The sequence below is a fragment of the Dermochelys coriacea genome, chromosome 6, assembly GCF_009764565.3.
Source record: "Dermochelys coriacea isolate rDerCor1 chromosome 6, rDerCor1.pri.v4, whole genome shotgun sequence".
Classification (NCBI taxonomy): Eukaryota; Metazoa; Chordata; order Testudines; family Dermochelyidae; genus Dermochelys; species Dermochelys coriacea.
Genome location: NC_050073.1, coordinates 29,032,068 through 29,056,038, shown reverse-complemented (window position 1 = coordinate 29,056,038; position 23,971 = coordinate 29,032,068). Strand labels below are relative to the sequence as shown.

At 38.9% G+C, this 23,971-nt stretch overlaps 1 protein-coding gene across 5 annotated transcripts in view; it reads left to right on the top strand.

The window, feature by feature from the left end:
- Positions 1-1,016: 1,016 nt before the first annotated feature.
- The window catches only part of TRIM66 (tripartite motif containing 66), a 77,703-nt gene continuing 54,748 nt past the window's right edge, over positions 1,017-23,971 (top strand). Inside the window, exons 1-3 of one of the 5 annotated variants that reach the window (XM_038406599.2) lie at positions 1,017-2,319; positions 2,533-3,263; positions 6,260-6,456. In XM_038406599.2, coding sequence (XP_038262527.1) covers positions 3,250-3,263; positions 6,260-6,456 — 211 coding nt within the window. In that variant the 5' untranslated portion in view covers positions 1,017-2,319; positions 2,533-3,249. Of the gene's footprint in view, positions 2,320-2,532; positions 3,264-5,941; positions 6,457-13,058; positions 14,175-22,034; positions 22,292-23,971 lie in introns of those variants that run through there. The other 4 variants (XM_038406598.2, XM_043515677.1, XM_043515679.1 and 1 more) reach the window with 4 other exon arrangements.

Sequence of the window (23,971 nt, the reverse complement as noted above, 5' to 3'; positions counted from 1 at the left end):
AGGTGCCACAAGTACTCCTTTTCTTTTTGCGAATACAGACTAACACAGCTGCTATTCTGAAACCTGGTAAAAGATAATTGCTTTTGCCACATAATTTTGGTTTAAAACAAGTGTTTTAACTATTTATACTTTAGTGAAAACATTGCCTGTTAATTACAACTAATATTTTTGTTTATAAATGGATTTTTTTACAGTTGACTCCAAAGTTTTCCATTAAATATATGATAGTGTCCTTTAATACTTGCTACTTAGTACAAATAAAAGTGGAGAGAATGACATAGGAGAAACTGTTACTAAAATATGTCTGCATATATTTTTTTAAATGTTGAGGTCCTGTTTGTAAATGTTTAGGAGCATTTGTGAACCTGAGTGGTTTTGTCCTTTACAGTCTTGTACTATACATTTGCTGAGGTGTCTAGTAACCTATTTCCAGCAGTTGACATAGTTCGTAATAAAGCTAGTCTTTTACCTTTCAGTTTATAAATTGCACAGATGTAGAGTTGCTGCATGCATATGACCTAAATAAGAGAAGTGAGTGAAATTGGAGTGGAGGGAACACGCTCATAATCTGTGAACCTCACACAGCTCCCATTAGATTGTGATTTACAACTGCAGTTTTCTTAAGACCTCTGAATCTGACCCTTTCTACTGACAGTGTTTTAGAATTTAGCATAATTTATTTTTTTCTCCATAGTGCAGGATAGTTCTAGTGTGCCACATCAGGTGTATTATGTTTCTTTAAAAAAAGGAGTACTTGTGGCACCTTAGAGACTAACAAATTTATTTGAGCATAAGCTTTCGTGAGCTACAGCTCACTTCATCAGATGCATTTGGTGGAAAATACAGAGGGGAGATACTTTCCACCAAATGCATCCGATGAAGTGAGCTGTAGCAGTAGCTCACAAAAGCTTATGCTCAAATAAATTTGTTAGTCTGTATTCGCAAAAAGAAAAGGAGTACTTGTGGCACCTAGAGACTAACACGGCTGCTACTCTGAAACCTATGTTTCTTTAGTTTCTTTGGAAGTATCAGGTACTAGCCTTTGCTGAAGAAAGGTTACCACCAAACTAGATAGAATTTATTAGATACTCAGTGGTCATCTTTACAATTTGATATGGTTCCCAGGAAGGACATCTGATGATATTTAAGAGACTTCCAACTAAGGATTTTCCCATTAATAGGTTCTGCACAAATAGAGAGCAAGAATGAAGGAGCTAATTAAAATGAAGACTTACTTAACTTTTTAATTTTAAATGTTTTTCTTGTTTTCCCTCTTGTTCTTTACTTTGTATCCATGTTTTATAAATATGAAAAGGTATTTTTGTTTGGTGGTATTAAACAAATGAAACCAAGCCCCTGCCAACCCACATAACTGTCAATGTATCAATTATAAAATAAACAAATATGGTAAGATAAATATTATAATGTTGTAAAAGCCTTGTGGAATCCTCACAACAAACACCCCCTTTTAACACCAGGAAGATGTCAAAACCACCGTTTGATGGCATCAGCAAGAAATAAAGATGAGGACACAGAAGAGAGAGAAAATCAGATGACTTATGAAAGTCCCAGCCCTAAGCCACAAAGATGCTCAAATTATGGTACCATTTGCCTTATGCTTTCCTCTTCTATGAAACATATTTACACCTTCCTGGAAATCCTAATTCTGTGATGTATTGAGTCCTTCAACTGAAACCAGGGTGTACTGATGGCTCTCAGTACTTCATAAGGTGGGTTTGCACTGTTGCTCCATGGCCTTGGTTCTGGAAAATGTTTTAGCCATCTCTCTAAACGTTGCACTTCCTTAAAAACTCAGCCTCCTATTGTAAAATTAATATATTTATGTGTTCTAATTCATAATGAAGCAATATGTTAAAGGTTTTGTGAGGAGCATAGACTCATAGACTAAGGCCAGAAGGAGCCATCATAGAATTGTAGGATGGGAAGGGACCTTGAGAGGTGTTCTAGTCCAGTCCCCTGCATGATCATGATCACCTAGGCTGGCCTCCTGCATGTTGCAGGCTACAGAATCTCACCCACCTATTCTTATAGTAGGTCTGTAACCTCTTGCTGATTTACTGGAGTCCCCAGGTCTTGATTTAGAGACTGCAAGTTGCAGTGAATCCATTGTTTATGCTAGTTCAAACCAGCAAGTGATCTGTGTCTCATGCTGCAGAGGAATGCAAAAATCCCCCAGGGTCTCTGATCTGGTCCATTCTGATCTTTTTAGGGGGGAAAATTCTTTGCAGTCCCTAAATATGACTATTAGTTAGACCCTGAGCATGTAGGCAAGCTGCGCCAGCCAGACACTTAGCAGAGGTTTCAGAGTAACAGCCGTGTTAGTCTGTATTCGCCAAAAGAAAAGGAGTACTTGTGGCACCTTAGAGACTAACAAATTTATTTGAGCATAAGCTTTCGTGAGCTACAGCATCCGATGAAGTGAGCTGTAGCTCACGAAAGCTTATGCTCAAATAAATTTTGTTAGTCTCTAAGGAGCCACAAGTACTCCTTTTCTTTTTACACTTAGGAGAGAATATATTAACTCGGAGCTCTCTCCCTATAGTGTCCTATCTCTGGCCATTGGAAATTTGTTACATTTCTATTGCTTCTGTTTTCAAGGTCTAAATATTCTTGTATGATATTCTTGTCCTTGTCTGTATTGGCAATACCTCCCAACTTTGTGTCATCCACAAATGGCATTCATGCACACTCCCTTTTTGAGCCAATGTCATTAATGAAAATGTGAAATAAGATTGGTCCCAAGATGGATCCTGGAGGAGTTCCACTAGTAACCTTCCTCTAGCCTGACAGTTCACCTTTCAGCATGATCCATCGTAGTTTCCCCTATCACCAGTTCTTTACCCACCTCTTGATTCTCGTATTAATCCCCATCTTCTCCAATTTAACTAATAATTTTCCATGTGGAATGGTACCAAATGTCTTACTGAAATCCAGGTATATTACATCTACTGCAGTTCCTTTGCCTAGAAAATTGGTTATCTTCTCAAGGAAGATCACTTTGGTCTGGCATGATCTACCTTTTGTAATTCCATGTTGTATTTTATCTTTAATGTCCTTAACTACTTTATCTTTCAATATTTGTTCTAAGACCTTGCATTCTACTGAGGTCAAACTAACGGGCCTGTAGTTTCCCAGATCACCTTTTTTCCCCTTTCTAAAGTATAAGTACGTACTGTTGGAGATTGAAGACCACTTTGAACATTTACCTCTGGAGGATGGATCGTGAAGATGCATCAAATAAAGTGAGTTCATATATAAATAATCATTATTATTATCATGTTATCTAATTATACTATTGGTACATTTAATGGAGCTTATTTTTAAATGGGCCTTAAAAAAATGTTGAACCTGCAGTCAACTATGGATGCAAATGATAGATTATTGCTGGCTGTCTGATATGCCAGTGCAATCAAGTAGCTAGATGGCTACTTATTTTCATTTGCGCCTGCAACTGGTTGTGGTTGCAAAATAAGGGGCAGGTTTTAAAATTTAGTCCAATATGTTTTAAAATTTTAAATTAATATTAAAATGTGTTACTCTTAAACTTTTTTTTTTTTAAATGGACAGATCGTAATTTTTGAGTCATTCAGATTTTGTTATTCCATGATATAAAAAGAGCATGCTTCCCAGCCTTTGCTTTTAGATAATCCATTTGTTTTGCTTTAAATGTGTGCATGTTGTTTATAGTTTGTCTAAATGTTGCTTTATTCATATGCTTGTTTGTCTGGCTCAGACCCTCAGTAAAGTCTAGAGAGATTGCTCAGAATTACTCAGGACCTGAGAAGCTTCTCTAGCCATATCCCACATATTTGAGAGTTGTGCTTGTTCCCCAAGTTTACACATATGCTGGTAATATTATGTAATTTATTGTAAACGGGGAAAATTTGTTGTTTTCTGAACCCCTCAGATGTAATAAATATCTTTCGGTAAGGGGGCATTCATCTTGTAAAGGGCAGACTAGTAACACTGTATAATTTAAATGAGAAACACATAATGTCTCCGTCTCGTTTAAATGATATGAAAATGTTATATGTGTTCAATGGGTAGGTGTCTTGTGCCTGCAATAAAGCTCGAGTACTTTCCCCAGATGACCTCTAAAGAACAAAAGCTTGCAGGAAGCATCAAAACTGATCACTTCACAATTGCACAATTCCTGTCTTGATAATGGAAGCTAGAATAGAATTGCAGTCTATGGGAACAGTATGTCATCCTGTTTACTCTTGTATAAAGCCACTGCACCAACATTATGGTCTCTCCAGCTGGGTTTATTAAATAAAAACGATCTGCATTCAGTTCAGCAAATTTCTTGTATTCTGCATTCATTGCTTTTCCCTCTTTTTGAAGTTTATTTTGATTTAATAGGTTATGATTTTATATTTCTAGGAGGCAGAAGTGAGCTACTTTGTGGGGTGGAATGGGAGCCCTACTGTGGAACATGAAAGCTCTGGCTGATATTGAGTGGCCCAATTCTCTATTCAGTTCTGGTAATCCTGTTGAAGGGGACATGGGTAGGCTGAGAGGACTTCTTTGGCTCAAGTAATAGCCATCCTTTGTTTTCCACTTTGTCCTTTTCCTCTGACTTATAAAAATACTTCTGAATGGACACCATTATTTTGCCCTTGGAATGAAGCAGATTATTCCCAATGGCATGGTTATTTTTAAAGAAACAAAAAAATGTCACTGGAGGAGTCCTAGACTGATTATTGCATGTGAATACTTGGTAAATCTCTGTGGAAGAGCTTGACACAAATAAAATAGAACATCAGGATTTCTATCTATTGGAAAGGCTGGATGAAAGTAGAAAAGGCACACTTTTGAGTTGTATTGTGGATGGGGTGAAGTTCTTAGTCAACTTGTCTGAAAAAAATGCATCTCTGCATTCTGAACTGTTACGATATTATTGTGGGAGACAGCTAGATTTGTCTTGGCTCACACACCATGAAGAGAATGATTACCTAAGTGGGGGAGCAGTTGCAGGAGGGCAGGGGGCACTTGCACGTGCAGAAGTGGGGTATTCTGCTTCTGCAGCATGCTTCTCTGTCTCTCCTACCTCACAGAAGCCCCTCTGCAATGGCTCTATAAAGGGTATGGGTGAAGGGTTCCTGTGGATTCTCCTCTGCCCATACACAAGGGAGAAGGCAACATCAATTAATTAATCAATTAATACAGTCCAAACATGTTTGAGCTGCTTCCCTCCTGTGATGTGGAGCCCCTTTATAGTCCCTGTAGAAGGCATGCTTCCAGGGCCAAGCAGCAAAGTGAAAGCAATGAACAGCAGTGTAGATGTGTCCCTTGCCCTTTGAGGATCTTTCAGGATCTGTGGCCCAATGGGGTGAAATATTCAATTTATTTCAGGGAGGGGAGGAGGGCAGAACTACATTCACCTTTTTCCCCTCTCTATAAAATAACAAGAAGGAAACTCCATGAGCTGTAACTTCCAAAGTTTCCTGCTGCATGTTTGGATTATTTCCATGTTGGAACTGAGACTTCAATTCCAATTTCAGAATCTCGGTTGAGGCATAAGCCAGCAAGTACACAGTTTTATTTGGAAATCACAGGCTAAAGATAGAGAAAACATTGTTTTACTTGTAAAAGGAGCAGATTTGATTGTAGCCTTTGAGAGGCAGTAAGCATGGAACCCCAAGATGCCATTTGTACAGAGTGTAAGGGGCACATTATTAAATCTTTAGAAGCAAAAACGTTCATAATTACAAGTATCTTTGCATTTCTGTATGCAGCTTTCTAACATGCATTGTTCAAATGGGAATGGGGTTTTAACTGTTTATGCCCTATTCCCATTTATTTCTCTTGCTGATTGTAAAATGTTGGGAAGAAAGTGTAGAAAAAGTTGGAACATTTTCCATCCACTTTGAGAACTGCAAGCAGAAAGAGTACAGCGTGTGAGAATTTAGACAGTTAGCATTACTATAAATAGATCCACAGTACAGTATGCCTCAGATTTTATCAAAAGTAGCAAGCACTATGTACTGAGAATGGAATTTTGGTTTGTTTGCCTAAAACCACTCTTTCCAACACGCTAATCTGCAAAGAAAACGTTATTTTCAGTAATGTGGGTGTGCAGTTTTCACTTGCATGGAACTTCCCCTTTCTTCAAAGGGGCTAAATAAATGTTGCTTTTGAGAACGTGCCTCCTGCAGTGGTTTGTATTTTTCACTCGGTTGACCGAGCACTTCATTAAGTAGAAAGTGGTTGTAATGAGTCATTTTGTGACTTTTAGTGTCCTTGATGTCAAACTTTGGACTAGGAAAATGGAGAGCCTAGATCTGTTGAGGAATTGTTTGGTGTGCAAGTGGGAACTAAAGAGAAGAGATCCCAGACTGCTGCCTTGTCTTCATTCCTTTTGTAAGGACTGTCTTCCAGATTTGATTCAAGGATACAATTACACTCCCACTGAGCGTGAAGTTATGTATGAAGGTAACATTTCATGTACTATTCTGTACTTCTTAGGCACTTTATAATGCAATATTGTAATAGGCAGATTGAGAAGCACTTTTTTACACAATTATTCTTTAAAATATGTTGTAAAAGAATTACCAGGAGACTTAAAATTAGAAATGAGAAAGAGGTGGGTGGGGTACTTCTCCCCTAAATGAACTTTTATTGGGAAAAACAGTCTATTAGAGACAAATTAAATAATTTGGAAAAGTGTTTAAACTCACATAATCAGTTTGTTTTTAATTAATTGTTTTAAACAAGTGTTAACATCCTGGATGTTTGTTTTACAAAAAGGTATTGTAAGGTAGCTGCTAGGCTATAACTTCTTTACACAATTCTTTGAATACAATGGAACTTTCTAAGGTAAACAATTTTTCCATAGAAAAATTTAGAATAGATTTTGATATCTCAGTCTGGTCCTTCACTTCTATTGAAGATCATTATAACTAGAATTGCAGTGTATATATTCTGATTCACTTCCGTTTTACTGCATCTCAAGTTCATCATAAGCAGATTCCACTATATACTGTAATTATCATACTGACTCAATCAATTTTTAACTAAACTAAGTAAGCTTAGTGCACTTCAATTGCAAAGACTAGGATTTTGTGAATCTGGCTCTGAGCGTGAAGTTTTGGTTAGAGTTTTTAGTAGTTATTTTAAAAATAAATGCACAGGTGTTTCTGAATTGTAGAACGAGACACGCAATTGGAAACAGATATGGAAATATGCTAAACTAGAACCTAGCTTGTTGAATTCAGTCACTTTTTTTACTGAGAAAACATTAACACTGTAAGAAAAAAATCCTATTAAATTGTAATAGTTCCAGAGCAGTTCTGTTAGAAATTTGTAGGAAGACATGGTCCCTGCTGCGAAGAGCTGACAATCTGAATTGGATAGACAACACAAACCAAAATGGTTCAGATGTGAGAGTGGCTGGAAACGGCACTAGGAAGCAGATCATTGTTGAAAGGCTAAGTGGAAGAAATGTTGGAGGAGGAAAGGGAAGTCACTTAGCACAGAGGAAGAAGGAGGCTATTCATGTGCAGGGAACTGAGTAAAAAATGTAAAAGACTAGAGTAAGAGAATGAACAGTCTATTCAAATAAATTATAAAAGGGAAACCATTAACTGTCCTCTGGTATTTCTACATACCACAGTGGTATCGAAGCTCTCTGGTGGCTTTTTATGATCAATTCCAGGAGAACTAGGTTCTCAGCCTCTGATATACTAGGGCCTAACTGGATGTATCCTAGTTTGAAAATGTTGGCCTCAACCTCTCTGTGCATCAGTTTCCCCAAATATGGAATGGAGATGATGATGATGATTCTCACCATTGTAAAACCCTTTGTCATTCTTGGATACATTGGATTTAGCTATGATGAGGATTAATTATATTTTTAAAATATTATACTTTTTTCATGTATAATTATCATAATTCCTGATCCACTGCCTGTGGAGTGGATCAGGAATTATTTACCTGCAGCACTAGTGGACCTGAACATGCTAATCTAGCACCCCTGAAACAAAGTTTTGCTGAAAGTTGCAATGCGCGGCTTCCCAACTTGGCTTATTATAGATCAGGAGCAATTATGGGTAAGAGCCAGATAGGAGAAATAGCAGAGAAAAGAACCAATCAACAGTGATAACCCAATAAACTTAAGGAAGACACCAGGTGCAAACCTCTAATTAATATCTGAGCAACATGAGCAGCAAAGAAAACACATCTGTGTCTCACTTAAATCAATGGCTGAAAATGCTGGTAAAGGCTTGTCTATACTACAAAATGTTATTGTGTTTTACCAAATGTTACTGTGCTTGAACACATTTGTAGAGAATTAAGTTAGCTATGTGATACTGACCATGACTGTATTATCAGCATAGACCCAGGTAAATCATTGAATCAGTTAGGTGACATGATGCTGAACATGATTTGTTCTAGAATGTCCTGAGTACAAAATTGTCATCAGTACCAAGTCAGCTAACTCAAGTCTTCACAAGTGTTTTCAGACTCGGCAACACTTTATCAACAAGCCCTAAATGCAATCAAATGCAAAGTGAGGGGGAAAATCTAGTACATTTCCAAATGAAGGCAATCTAATATAAATAAAGCCTTTAGCTATAGAGATGTATTTTAATCCCTGTCTTTCAGTACAGTAGTACAAATTATGAGATAGTAGGATTAAGCCATCTCTTCCCATTTTCATTTGTCTTTGTGATGCCTCTAGGATTGCTGCAAAGGTGGATTTAAAGTGCACTGGGTAAGTTACTTAATAGCTGTTGAGGTTGTGAAGAAAGTACATGTTAAGCTGCAGCTCAGTGTTCTTGCTCAGGAAGAGGTGTTAGTAAGACATCGGCGGTAACCTGGACTCTCTGGGAAAACTGGGAGTACCTTAGACTTGATTTGTGAGAGCTGGTGGTTTAAAAACGACTTAAGTCGGTGAGTTTCATCTTAGGACAGCTCCGACAAGAGGACGTAAAAGTTAATGATCTTTGCAGGCTTGGTGACTGAACATTTTATTGGTAATAGGAGGCCTTGGAAATCAGTGGGAGTTAGTGGTTTGACTCATTTACTTCTTCTGTAATTCAGTATATGTTTTCCAATCTTTCTATTTGTTAAATAGTATGGGCCACATTCATCCCTTGTGTAGCTCCACAGGATGAATGTGTTTAGTGTTCGGAAAAATGTTTCATTCAAAGGACAGATTTGGATGGGGGAAACAGGTAGTATTCCCACAATAAAAAAGCAGGCTCTGACTACAAAATAAGCTCTATGTACATGAGAAGCCACCCTGTCATAAATATAAAGGGAAGGGTAACCACCTTTCTGTCCACAGTGCTATAAAATCCCTCCTGGCCAGAGGCAAAACCCTTTCACCTGTAAAGGGTTAAGAAGCTAAGATAACCTTGCTGGCACCTGACCAAAATGACCAATGAGGAGACAAGATACTTTCAAAGTTGGAGGGGGGGAACAAAGGGTCTGTCTATGTGTTATGCTTTTGCCAGGAACAGATCAGGAATGCAGCTCAGAACTACTGTAAAAAGTTAGTAAGTAATCTAGCTAGAAATGTGTTAGATTTCTTTTGTTTAATGTCTGGTAAAATAGCTGTGCTGAATGAAATGTATATTCCTGCTTTTGTGTCTTTTTGTAACTTAAGGTTTTGCCTAGAGGGATTCTCTATGTTTTGAATCTGATTACCCTGTAAGGTATTTACCATCCTGATTTTTACAGAGGTGATTCTTTTGCTTTTTCTTTAATTAAAATTCTTCTTTTAACAACATGATTGCTTTTTCCATTGTTCTTAAGATCCAAGGATTTGGGTCTGTGTTCACCTGTACAAATTGGTGAGGATTTTTATCAAGCCTTCCCCAGGAAAGGGGGGGTGTTGGGCTTTAGGGGATATTTTGGAGGGAAGACGTCTCCAAGTGGGTTCTTTCCCTGTTCTTTGTTTAACACACTTGGTGGTGGCACCATAGGGTTCAAGGACAAGGCAAAGGTTGTACCTTGAGGAAGTTTTTAACCTAAGCTGGTAAGAATAAGCTTAGGGGGTCTTTCATGCAGATCCCCACATCTGTACCCTAGAGTTCAGAGTGGGTAAGGAACCTTGACACACCCACAGTAGATTGTGCAGATGTTTAAAATTTGCTCAGGTATGCTGTCTGGTCTCCTTGTGCTTAGCTGCCCCTCACTGCGATCCGAATGCATCCATGGTCTCTGCTGCGCAGTTCCTTGTGTTTAGCTTTCCTTCTTTGAAAAATGTGGCCATTCTGTGCCAAAAAATAAAAAATTCTGTGCACAATATTTTAAAATTCGGCATATTTTGTCAAAATGACATTACGTAATCATGTCACTTTCAATTATTTTGGTAATTTATTTCAAAATACCAGTCAGCGAGTATGTCTGTAACAATACAGACACACACACAATTTCCCCCCCAGGAGTAGAGAGTTAAAGAAACCCCTATGACAACCCATTTCCTGTTTCTCTGTCTCGTTCTCCCCTTTCCTGAGCCCAGCCGAGGGGCCAGACACCCACAACCTCCCCCCCCCCCCGCCAGAGCCCAACTGCAGGGCGCCCCCCAGCCGATACACCCGAATCCGCTCCCCCCCCCCGAGCTCAGCCGCAGGTTCCCCCAGCCCAGATGCCTGCACCCCCTCACCCCAGAGCCCAGCTGCAGGGCCTCCCCTTGCCCACATACCCACACCCCTCCCCCCCAGAGCCCAGATGTGGCTCCCCCCAGCTCAGACACTCTCCCGCCCAGGGATCCAGAGGGAGAAACAACCTGATGCTCGGTCCCAGGCTTGCATGGATTTTCCTGCATGCCACCCTGTCCTTCCCTCAGGGTGCGCTGGGAACTGCAGCTGTCTGGAACCCTCTAGCTCCCTCCTCCTCCTCCCAGCAGTGTCTTCTATGTGCAAGCTTGGCTCTGCTGGGTCCAGCGGCCCCTTGTGGCAGCCAGCAGCACTGCAGCCCATTTCTATGTGGGAAAGGAAATTCTGCACCACAATGTTAATTTCTGCAAAGTTCTGCTTTGCGCAGTGGCACAGGATTCCCCCAGGAGTAAAATTGAAATGAATAAGTCAGAACTACCCACTGATGGACACACTTTTTTCCTTTGTAAGAGAGAACCCAATACCCAGATTCAAAAATGACAGGAAAATACATACTAAAGGTCAAGTATTGAAGAACTGCAATCTGAACTCAACTAAAGCAGACCTTTAGACAGAGTCAACATGGCTGCTGTTGAAAATATACAGTTGTCTTAAGCTGGAAGATATTATGTAGCAGCCCTACCATATAATCCCCACTTGTGAAATCTTGGTAATTGGTCAAAGGCATCAAAAATTTGCCTAACTGATGATCACATTAGCATTTATGTATTCTGAGCTGTCTTTAATGAGAGAAGTGTTCTTTATGAAACAAGTTAATCACTGTCTCCTTTTACTCTGCAGTCACTTTCAATATGAAGGTGTGGTTTGTGGAGACTACAGGTCCCAGCATGCAATATTGCATGTTGATTTAAGCATTCTTCTGGATTGTATTAAAATGTGGGTGTCAGTACAGCTTTTTAAGAAGCTATTCATTTCAATTTGACCTATGTTAGAGCAGCCAGATTATGAGGGCAACAAATAATCTTGTTTTGATGCAATATCACATAGTGCAAATGATGCAATATATTACACTTCTTAATTATGAAAGAGAATACTCATTTGTTTTAATTAGATATCCACAAAGAGGTTTAGAGCAAGCACAAAATATGAATTGTTTCAAAAGGGGGAGGGAAGAAAACCTCATCATGAAGCATGGAAAAGCATCTCTGCTGTTCACAGGCTTCTAATTTGGTCCATTTAAATGAATATCGGGGAATTTGGCTCATCTCACTCTGTGGTTCAGCTTCCAGACCCAAAAGGCAAGCAAAGCAGTTGGGTTTTGTTAGATAAATATGAACCTGTGAAATAGGGGGAGTTTTCTTTAAAACTGTTTCCTATAGCCTATAATTGGTTCTCTAAGGAAACCATGAACCATGCCAGCAGCTCTGAGCATTAGCTAATGATCTCTGAGAATAATTATCCCGGTATTTGTTGAGGGGAAAGAGGGTAAGGCAAGAAGTGCAATGTCTGGACAGCAGGTAGAAATGTGATGGGTATGATATGCCTGCTACCTGTTTCTTTATGATGATCAGCAATTTTTAGAACAATCAGAGATTAATTGCCTGTTCCGATTTATTAAGCAGACACTTGAGCTGTGCTTTTCTTGTATTAAAGCCTGACCTAGGGTTGGAGCTGGAGGGCCTTGAAACAAAACTATAAGTTGAGTCCTGTGATACTCAGTTTAGAAATGGTGGATCTACAGTTTAAAATCAGCCAAGGTCTCTATGCTTGGTGAGGAGATGTAGACGTGGCCAGTTATCCATGGATTACTGCAATTTACTGTATTTGGAGCAAAATTTGAAGGGCACTCTGACACATCAGCTCTTTATTCATGGGTATTTCAGGGAGCATATGGCACTTGTAGTCAAGAGACTACACTGGCCTCCAGTTAATCTCTGGGTCCAATTCAGGGTGTCGATTTTGATTCATAAATTTCATTATGGTGTAGGTCCTGTGTACCTTGAAGACTACTCTCTCCTTATATCTTATACTGGCTGTTGAGATCCACTGGGTAACTTGATTTGTATATCTGAAGTTTCGTTATTCTCTGAAAGTCCCTCTCCATGTGATGTGTCAGAGTCCATGTTTGTTGAGCTCCAGGCATACTTCAAGGCCTATGTGTTACCTGTGGCAAGGGGGGGTGTTTGCATGGGATTTAGAATTTGGTATTGTTTGTCTGAATGCTGATTTAAAAACTCCATATGTGGGATTTAGATATCCAGTTTAGGTGTTTGTGTTTGAATATTGGGCCCACTGATGATTTCCTGTGTTCATTAGTATGAATGTTCTGTGCACCTTCATTTTAGTTACTATTGCTAAGGTGAGTGACATAGCTGACTTGAATTTGCAGGATCTGCAACCCATTAAAAAGGAGCAAACACAGTGTGGCAAAGTGAGAACATCTCTAAGAGAAGAGAGGTGTTTTTATAACTTCAGTGGGTGCATGCATTGTGCCTTCTTCATGGTAGCTTCCACGGTGCTTTTCTTCATGCTCCGTAGTACACCATGAAGGAATGATGGAGCAGTTTCAAGGCTGCAGCAGTGGTGTTATTCCTTCATGTACATCATCTGAAGAAGACTTTTCTGAGAGTGACTTCAAAACAGAGTGGCCCTCACTGGTCTTGTGGTGCCTGCTAGTAGGTCAGATATATTGAGAAATAGCTATGAGTGCATGTATCTGGAATTTCACTGTTGGCTTATTAGGTGGCCTATCCCACAACTCATGAAGAAATTGGATTCAAGTCCAATCTTAGGATCCTTGTTGGCATCCCTGAACTTATTATCCTCTGTGACATCATAATCCACTGCACATCAATGAATTGTGATGTCATAAGTAGAAGATTAATTATTTCAACTGATTAGTAAACAGGAGGAGCTAATGAACTCTGAGGAAAAAGATCAGATTTTTATGCAAATGTTCCTATATCCTTTCCAGAGTAAATTACTTATAAACAACATGGGGATCTCATTAACCCTTTACCCATGAAAGAGATTCAGCTTCTGTTTCTAGAAGTTTTGGGAGAAATAATGGGCCTGATTCAAATATAGTGATCGCATGATTTCTTGATATGCAGATTCTGTTGTTTGAATCCTATAATTCCGTGTTGGATTACTATTTAGATATAGCTATTGCATCATTCTTCCTACGTATAAACAGTGAGTCTCTAGGGCAATGCTTTCCTTCACCAATGATACCGTAATAATGATACATTTAAATGAGCTGTCTGTAAAGTACAGATTCCTGAAACAAATGAACCTTGTTTGTTTATAGGTAATGTTGAGAGATGAAGTCTAGAAAGATTTGTAGGGAACAGTCTGCAGAGGGTACGCTGAGAGTGAATGGCTTTGTGATATTCAGTTAGCTGAAGCAGAGAGACTCCTATTTCTTTCCTTCTGAGCACCTATTAAAAGTTACTCTGAGCTTTGAAAGACAATCCAACAAGAAAGAGAGTGGATGCTGGTATTGTCTTACTGTGTGATCTGTATTTCAACACTTCTGGAAAAATACAGCCAAGAAAACTTTAAAAAGGCCAAAAAGCATCTCAGGTGAGAGCAAGAAATAAACTGGGAGGAAAATAAGGTGGATCTTGGGTGTGTGCCTTCTAATAACCCACCTCTTATCCTGACCCTGCTACTTTGTGAATGTTTCTTGAGTGAAGAAGGGAAAGCAGTTCCAGATGCTAAGCAGAAAGGTCTAATCACTTTCTTTCATCATCAAATTATACTGTACAGAAAAGGCTGTTGCTAGGGGGTACTATGTATGCACTTCTGCTTAATAACAACCCATTTCCTGAGCTTAGTGACTTTGATTTGTGCACCTTTTCAGGTGACTGTTTATCCAGAGGACAGGTAAGCAAACATGAGTTTCTTTTTCTTTTTTTATTTAAGAAAACAGTGGTTTAGCAGCAATCTACATTTTAAGTATAAGCTTTGCAGCGAGATTTAGCATAAGCACTTTATTTTTATACTCTTGGAGCAGCTGTTACTTGTCTCACTGTTTGCAAAAGTACATACAGGCTATTTGTCCAGCTTGCTTAATTTCATTATAATTAGTTTGGATAACCATTCTATAGTGTATTTTTAATGTCAAGAATAGTTAAGCTTTTGTAGAATGCATATGAGGAGAGTGTTGAGCATTTCTACTGTGTACTCTTTAATAGATATAAAAAGTATCACAAATGAAGTCCCATTATCTGAACTGAACTCATTCAGCAAGATGCAAATATGTCTATCATGAAGGACAAGAAATCTTAATCATGAATTTCATGAATAGCCCATGGTCTGTTAGGGAGATATTTAGCCCATTAGCAATGCATATTGGCAGATGCATAAGTAGAAGAATGTCCCCCATACAGTATTGCCATGTATCTAGAATTTTCCGAGTAATTTCTTTTAGCTGTTGTTCCTTCTACTCCTGACTTTTCTTGGTATTCTTCACACTGAGAACTTGAGAGTTAGAAGCATCTCAGAAGTGTATCTAAGAGGAGCTTCAAGTTTAAAGGTCATGGTTACTTAACTGTCATTTAGCCAGATGTTTCAGATATACTTCAAGACATTTAGATGGTCAGAGTTTACCCACATTTGAATGCATGTCAGTAATAAAGATCCTAATATCAGGTTTGGTATCTGGGGCCATAATCTATGCTGACTCACGTTCCATGCAACTGCACTGACTTCAGTGTCATGAATGGGGTATAACATCTGGGCAATATAGTGCCTAGTGCTTCAATTTTAGATATCCAGTGATTTAAATTAGAAGAAACTTTCTCTGCATCAAAAAATCTGATTGTTCCAAATTTACTAATGTGACTGCATTTCTCAAAATAAATGAGGCTCCTGGACAGTCACGAGGACCATGTTATTTTTAAGCACGAAAGATGCTGAAATATTTCTTTAAAACGTTAATTCTGACTCCTATAGAAGAGAAAATACTATTTATATTTTGCATTTTCCTGGTCTCTGGCAGATAAGCACAAATTAAATTCATGTTAGCCTGCCTGAGGCCACAAGCACCCCATTATGTGTAGGTGAATAGATATAATTTCTGTCATAAAATATTTGTACTAACTGCATAATACTGGAATATAGCAAAAATATATTATTGCAGTATTAACCCATTTTACAGTATGTGACAGATCTGCATGAAATGGCCCTTGATATGGAAATACCTTAAGCACTGCTTTTGCTAGCCAGCCAATAAAAATTCCAGTGTGTCATGTATAGTTCAGGATATGCACTACCATAACATCCAAGTGGAATAATGACTTTGCGGGCAGCTCTCATTAAACTCCATGCATTTTCCCATTTCCAGAAACTGCTCTGCTGATTGACTTTCTTCTGAGTCATTGTGAGAAGCATTCTGTAGCCCTAAGCCACAGTCTTGCTAACTGTTTAAGGCATGAATACAGACTAGAACAGTGGTTCTTAACCGATTTACCATTGTGGGCCACATATGCAGCTCTCCACACACTATATATACTACCTGTATGGTGCTGAGGTTGTTTTGGCTGTGGGTTGAGAACCATTGGTCTAGAATTTACAGTTTTTACACTGATTGGGTTGCAGTATTGTTTGTAAGGAACTGGTTCAAAGTCTCCAAGGGCCAGATCCAATTCATGGAAAGATTCCCATTGACTAGAATAGTATCAGAGCAGGACCCATGTGTCTCTTAAAAAAATTACCTGCAAAGTACATTTTTTGTTCCAGACTTATTAATCAGTATTCATTTGCTTCTTCACTCATGTTGCTGTTGCTAAAAAAAAAATTGTGGCAGATGCCATATGAAGACCTTACATGACCATTTGAAAGCTAGCACTAAGCCTAGTAACCGTCCATACTGCAATTCACAGGTATTCCCCGCCTGCACCAATGATAATGGCCTGTGAGAGCTGTGGTAATGGCATTGTGCCCATAGCATAGATTGCCTTAGGTATGCCTGTGCACCTGTTATATTTGCACATATCTCTAGAGAGCAGAGTTGTTAATGGTTTATGTAAAAGGTGCACAGAGAAATTTTATTTCTGATAAACCGGGAAAGATTTCACCATCACGGATAGGACAATATCATTTTGATATACTGCCTTGGAACTAAGGCAATTAGCTACAATTGTCAGAGATAAATAGATAAAACATGAAATAAGATAATGTAACTAATAGCCAAAAAAGCAAAACAAGGACAGTGCTATGGAACTAGGATGTTGTGAAATGTTATGTTTTAAATATGTGTGGAATTGTAGTTATATTTTTGTCTTTTTTTAAATTACAATCTTTTTTTAAAGTGGGTATTTAATTTTCAGACAAAACCTGACCTCAGGCCACCTAAAGAGGATAACTGTGTTTGTAATAGTTCTGTGGAAAGAATGATTAGTAACTGACTTTTGGGTCCATTCGTCCCATGTTATAAATGGGAGATTTTCACACAGATGTTCCCACAAACATCAAAAGATGGTACCCTTTATTTCTGATAGCTGTTGGTCCTCCTTTAACTTTCTATATGGAGAATGCCAGTCATTAGACAGTCTGGTAAGTTTTGCTGCTGGAAGAGTCCTCTGTGTAAAAATATTGATCTGTGATGAAATGTCATATGTAAACAGGAATAGTAAATGAATAGTGGGTGTAGATGTTTACAGAGTAATGTGAAGCACTCATGTTTGCTACAGCATTTGTTGTGGCAAATAAAAGTTCACATAGAATACATACTCTCACAAACTTTCTATATATAACGTTGCCACCACAGAATTCCTCCAGGCATGAAGCCCTCCAATGCCCATTTCTTCTGGGTTTATAGCTGCTGTCTAGCTTCCATCAGGCTTTGCGCCCCCAGTTATACCCAAAAGCAGTCACGGTGGTGCCAGCTGTATGCAAACCCCTCGCTACTGGGATGGCTTGTAACCAGCACAACCTGTGTACACAGGCCTGTATCCCATACCTCTCCATCTATAACTGGAATAGGCCTTATGCAGTCACACATGTAGTGGGAAGGTTTTCTTCCTCCATGCAAACACCCAGGACAAAGGCACAGTCTTGCCCTCAATGGGAGCTAAGAAAATATGAAACTATATACTTTTTAAATGTGTTAATTTTATTTCAAGAGCAGAGTCTGTAAAGGAGTCATATAATTTTTATATAGTGAGGACAATTCTTGGCAAGTTCTGTTCTGTTCTGACAAGAATGCATGCAATTTTAAGTTTTTTTAAAAAGTTTTATAAATGAAAATGAACTTAATCGCAGATCTCACTGAATGATTCACCAATGCACATTTACACATATTGGTATTGGAATTTGATTTATCTGAGCAATCTCTGCCAAATTACTTAAACTGCAAAATGCTGTTATGAAAATAACACAAACCCAATTCTGGGAATTGTGTACGCTCAGTACCTTGTAATATCAGGCCTGTAATCAGGCGTGTTCATCTGGCAAAATGTTGCAGGATTGGCATCCCAAAGACAATTAACAATAAGAAACTGGAAAACATTCAAACCTTAGATAATCGCTGACACAAATCTAGTTAATTTCAAGGGTAATGGACAACTTAATATTACATTATTCTGTTTAGTCCCTGCCCTTTGTACACAACTTCTTAGAGGGACAAGTGGCTTTCAGCCACCCGAGATTGAGCAATTATTCTACAAGGCATTTTCTTCCTAGAATAATATTTTTAGTTAAGGAAGACAGCATGTATAATAACATCATTCTGGTTTGAAGTCATAACTGAGCACCAGTCTAAAAATATTACTAAAAACATAAACTTGAATAAGTTTACCTCATTTAGCCCTGGAAAACATTGCCCTCTGTTATCATAAACTGATTGCTTGAAAAGAGATAGGAGGTCATGATGCCTAGTGCCAAAATTCTGTGCTTACTTGAAAGTTAAGGACTAAGATTAAAAAGGATTTGTTGCATTAATGCACCACCCTCATCTTTGAGGAATTAGGTTCAAGTCCATTATAATTCACAGATGTATGATTTTGGTGGTTTCATCTTAGTCAAAAGTGGATGTTTGCCCTTTGGAAAAAAACACCATACAGTATGTCAACAATGTGAATCTCCTATTCCAAGAGGCCCATGAGTGAACTGGCTAGGGTTATTATTGATGTGGTACATTTTCAGAGCTAAGAACAGCTACTTGAATGGCAATGTTGGTTCCCAACATTTGTAATGACTAAAATTCCCATTGGTATACTAGTCAGGAGAGGAATTGAATGATCATTCCTTAGACACTGAGACTTATTAAGAGATCACTGGTAGCAGAGCAGAGCAATTTCTTTCTCTCTTCCTGTATTTGTTGTGTTAAGTGCTCTGTCATAGTGAAAAGATCTTTCAGAAACTTGCAACCTGCTTTTGTGTTTCTGCGGGCAGCTTATTTCCTCCTTTGGCTTGACCTTGATTAGTGGTTGCTATGTAAAACTATTGCAAGGCAGTGTATATTATACCTATTTGTATATTGTGTGTTTCTATATTGAGCAATCGTTCAATGTGCACACAGTCATTCTGAAACTACTTTTATTATTTTCCATAGTGCAGTAACTGCATATGGTGCTGTACGCTAGGTAAGATGTGTTGAACAGATAACAGAGTCCCTGGCCTGAAGAGCTCACAGTCAAAAGAGACAAGTGGATAAAACAGATTGTTTCGTAGTGACATCATGCTTAGGGGGATGGAGGAATGAACAGTGAAGGTGGCCTTACATGAGCTGCCTAGTCCTCTTACATCACTATACTTTCCTCTCTCTCGGCAAAACTCCCATTGACATCAGTAGTGTAGAATTAGGTCTTTACTATGTTGTTAACCACTCTAAATTGCAGTGTAAGAGAAAGCAGCCTGATGTCACCAATGCATTCTAGATCTGTATAGTATGTTTTACTTTGGAGCACCAAGGCCTAGATTTTCAAAAGTCACTGGTCATTTTGCTTACCTAACTTTTGGGGTGATCAACCTGAGATACCTTGACAAGGCCTAATTTTCAAAAGAGGCGTGCATTCTCTGTTCAGAGTGCTACCTATATGCTATCTAAAATGTTGTTGTTTCAGGAGAAGGAAGGTGATGGATAAAGTGACCAAATTAGGAATATTTATCAAACTGTTTGTAAAGTAGCTAATATTAGCGGCATCATCCAAAATCCAGTGAAGTCAGTGGAAAGACTCCCATTGATTTCACTGAGCTCTGGATCAAGCCCATGTTCATTACCGGAAACCAGTTTCCTCCTGAGATTTGAAGACTCTTTCTGAGCATCTCAGTAGTAAATAAATACCAAACGGAAGTGAAGTGAGACCTTAATATACTATCTAATCTGTGCTTTTATAGTGTGACATTACACTCCATATTCTTTATGGAGATATGCTTATGATATGGATATGACATAACTGAGATATACTTTATGAAAGATGGCTCAGGTAAAATACCATTGGAAAGATTATGATTTACTTAATGTGATTATCCAATTTTTATGTATGTATGATTTCTGTATCTAAAGTTAGGTGTATGGACTATGTACCAATTACAACTGGGTGTGTATTGGGAAGACACCCATCAGCTGACAGGCCATCAGATTTGATGAGCCATCAGAAGGAAACACATCTGTAGTATGCAAGGTCCTGGAAAAAATTTTGAAGGAGAAATTAGTTAAGGACATTGAAGTCAATGGTAAATGGGACAAAATACAACATGGTTTTACAAAAGGTAGATCGTGCCAAACCAACCTAATCTCCTTTTTTGAAAAAGTAACAGATTTTTTAGATAAAGGAAATGCAGTGGATCTAATTTACCTAGATTTCAGTAAGGCATTTGATACCGTGCCACATGGGGAATTATTAGTTAAATTGGAGAAGATGGGGATCAATATGAACATCAGAAGGTGGATAAGGAATTGGTTAAAGGGGAGACTGCAACGGGTCCTACTGAAAGGCGAACTGTCAGGTTGGAGGGAGGTTACCAGTGGAGTTCCTCAGGGATCGGTTTTGGGACCAATCTTATTTAATCTTTTTGTTACTGACCTTGGCACAAAAAGTGGGAGTGTGCTAATAAAGTTTGCAGATGATACAAAGCTGGGAGGTATTGCCAATTCGGAGAAGGATCGGGATATTATACAGGAGGATCTGGATGACCTTGTAAACTGGAGTAATAGTAATAGGATGAAATTTAATAGTGAGAAGTGTAAGGTTATGCATTTAGGGATTAATAACAAGAATTTTAGTTATAAGTTGGGGACGCATCAATTAGAAGTAACGGAAGAGGAGAAGGACCTTGGAGTATTGGTTGATCATAGGATGACTATGAGCTGCCAATGTGATATGGCTGTGAAAAAAGCTAATGCGGTTTTGGGATGCATCAGGAGAGGCATTTCCAGTAGGGATAAGGAGGTTTTAGTACCGTTATACAAGGCACTGGTGAGACCTCACCTAGAATACTGTGTGCAGTTCTGGTCTCCCATGTTTAAAAAGGATGAATTCAAACTGGAGCAGGTACAGAGAAGGGCTACTAGGATGATCCGAGGAATGGAAAACTTGTCTTATGAAAGGAGACTTAAGGAGCTTGGCTTGTTTAGCCTAACTAAAAGAAGGCTGAGGGGAGATATGATTGCTCTCTATAAATATATCAGAGGGATAAATATAGGAGAGGGAGAGGAATTATTTCAGCTCAGCACCAATGTGGACACAAGAACAAATGGGTATAAACTGGCCACCAGGAAGTTTAGACTTGAAATCAGACGAAGGTTTTTAACCATCAGAGGAGTGAAGTTTTGGAATAACCTTCCAAGGGAAGCAGTGGGGGCAAAAGATCTATCTGGTTTTAAGATTCTACTCGATAAGTTTATGGAGGAGATGGTATGATGGGATAATGGGATTTTGGTAAGTAATTGATCTTTAAATATTCAGGGTAAATAGGCCAAATCCCCTGAGATGGGATATTAGATGGATGGGATCTGATTTACTATAGAAAATTCTTTCCTGGGTATCTGGCTGGTGAATCTTGCCCATGTGCTCAGGGTTTGGCTGATTGCCATGTTTGGGGTCGGGAGGGAGTTTTCCTCCAGGGCAGATTGGAGAGGCCCTGGAGGTTTTTTTGCCTTCCTCTGTAGCATGGGGCATGGTTGACTGGAGGGAGGCTTCTCTGCTCCTTGAAGTTTTGAACCATGATTTGAGGACTTCAATAGCTCAGACATGGGTGAGGTTTTTCATAGGAGTGGTGGGTGACATTCTGTGGCCTGCGCTGTGCAGGAGGTCGGACTAGATGATCAGAGTGGTCCCTTCTGACCTTAGTATCTATGAATCTATGAAACAACAAGATTGTGAAGATACTAATCTCTCTCCCTCCTGGGAGGCATCCTGGGATGGAACTGTGACACTACTAGGTCAGGTGGTCTTGTCACCTGATACTAAACATTATCTTGGACTTCTTGTAACTTTTCACTAAAAGGGGAGGAGGGTCCAGTTTGGGAAACGAAGGATTCCCACCTTATGTAAACGTTATTTAAGGATGGGGAGGAAAGCAAACAGGACTCCTCTCCATGGCCAGTCTGCCCAGGAAGAAAGACTGCTAAAGACACCTGAAGGGAAGGCAAATGGGGAGTCCAGACTGAGATGGGGGTCCAGTCTGAAAAGAAATATAACTGGAACTCTAAGCTACAGAAACGTTGCAACCTGCCTAAAATAACATTTAGGGTAAGAAATTACATTTTGTAACTTGTTTCTTGAGTATATTGAGCTTAGCTTGCATATTTTGTTTGATTTGCTCAGTAATCAGCTTTGTTCTGTCTGTTATCTCTTATATTCACTTAAAATTCGCCTTTTGTAGTTAATAAACGTATTTCTTGTTTATAATATAACCCAGTTTGTGCATTTCATAATTGGGAGGAGAGGGGGCAAGAGGCTGTGTATACCTTCCTTCACATTGAGGGAGGAGGCGGATTTCATAATATACCTTTGGATCTATACGCCAAGGGAGGTGGACACCTGAGTGCTGGGGAAAGTCCCTTAAAGCTGAGTCTTCCCAGAGCTGATCTCAGTGTCTGTGTCTTTCAGTAGTTGGGTGTGGCCCTGCCTGTATGTGTGCTAGAGGAGGCTTAAAAGCCTGGCTCAGCAGGACAGGTAAAAAGGGTGCCCAGGCTGGCAGAACAGGCGGGCTCAGTGGTATCTCAGCACATTAGGTGGCATCTTGAAGGGGGGCAAGCTGTCACATATCGCTCTTAAACAAATATAACAAGAGATTCTGCAGGCTAACTTCCAAGAGTTCCTGGTTTTAATGTTGGCTAAAGAACTTATGATGGGATTTTCAAAGGTGCTAAGAGAATAAGAAGCACAAGTCCCATAGACTTTCAATGGAATTTGTGTTCCTGTTTTTCTTCGATGCTTTTGAAAATCTCATCCTTCGTCCTTTTCAAACTAATATGTGGAATTAAAAAAAATCACATTAACATTCCTGGTCTATTTAATCAAATAGTTCAGAAAAATATAGTACTGGTGATTTAGTTCTCATTAATGTGTCAATAGTATGAGAATTCATAACATAGAATTCTGATATTGTTTTGTATAGAAAATACCAGTGTTCATTTTCCCCTGGAAAAGACAAGAGAGTAGCCATCTGAATTTCACGTCAAGAAAGGGCCCTATCCTACAGCCCCTTACTCACATGAGTTGTTCTGCCTGATGATTTCACAGCAACTACTCTCTTGAATATTAAGACCCCAAAAGTCTTTTTTTGTAGAATCATAAAAATGTTGGGCTGTAAGGGACCTTGAGAGGTCAAGTCCAGCCCCTTGCGTTGAGGTAGGACCAAGGGTACCCAGACCATCCCTGGCAGGTGTTTATCCAATGTGTACTTAAAAACATCCAATGATAGAGATTTCACCACCTTCCTCAGAAGCTTATTGCAGAATTTAATCTTATAATTAGAAAATTTTTCACAATATTTAACCTAAATCTCCCTTGTTGCAGATGAAGCCCTTTTTCTTCTTGTCCTATCTTTGGTGGCCATGGAGAACAATTGATCACCATCCTCTTTATAACAGCCTTTAAGATATTTGAAGGGTGTTGTCAAGTCCCCCATCAATCTTTTTTCTTATACCTAAACATGACCATTTTTTTAACCTTTCCTCATAAATCAGATTTTCTAAAACTTTTATCATTTTTGTTGCTCTCCTTTGGACTCCCTCTAATTTATCCACCTTTCCTAAAATGTGGTACCCAGAATTGGACACAGTACTCCAGCTGAGGCCTCACCAGTGGGGAGGAGAATGAAAGGTTGTCCCAAAAGAACAATAGCTAATGTAAAAAAAATATTGGTGGATTAACAGTTTTTATCAGAACTTCAAGAGCTTGTGTGGATTTGAAGGTGCTCAGATA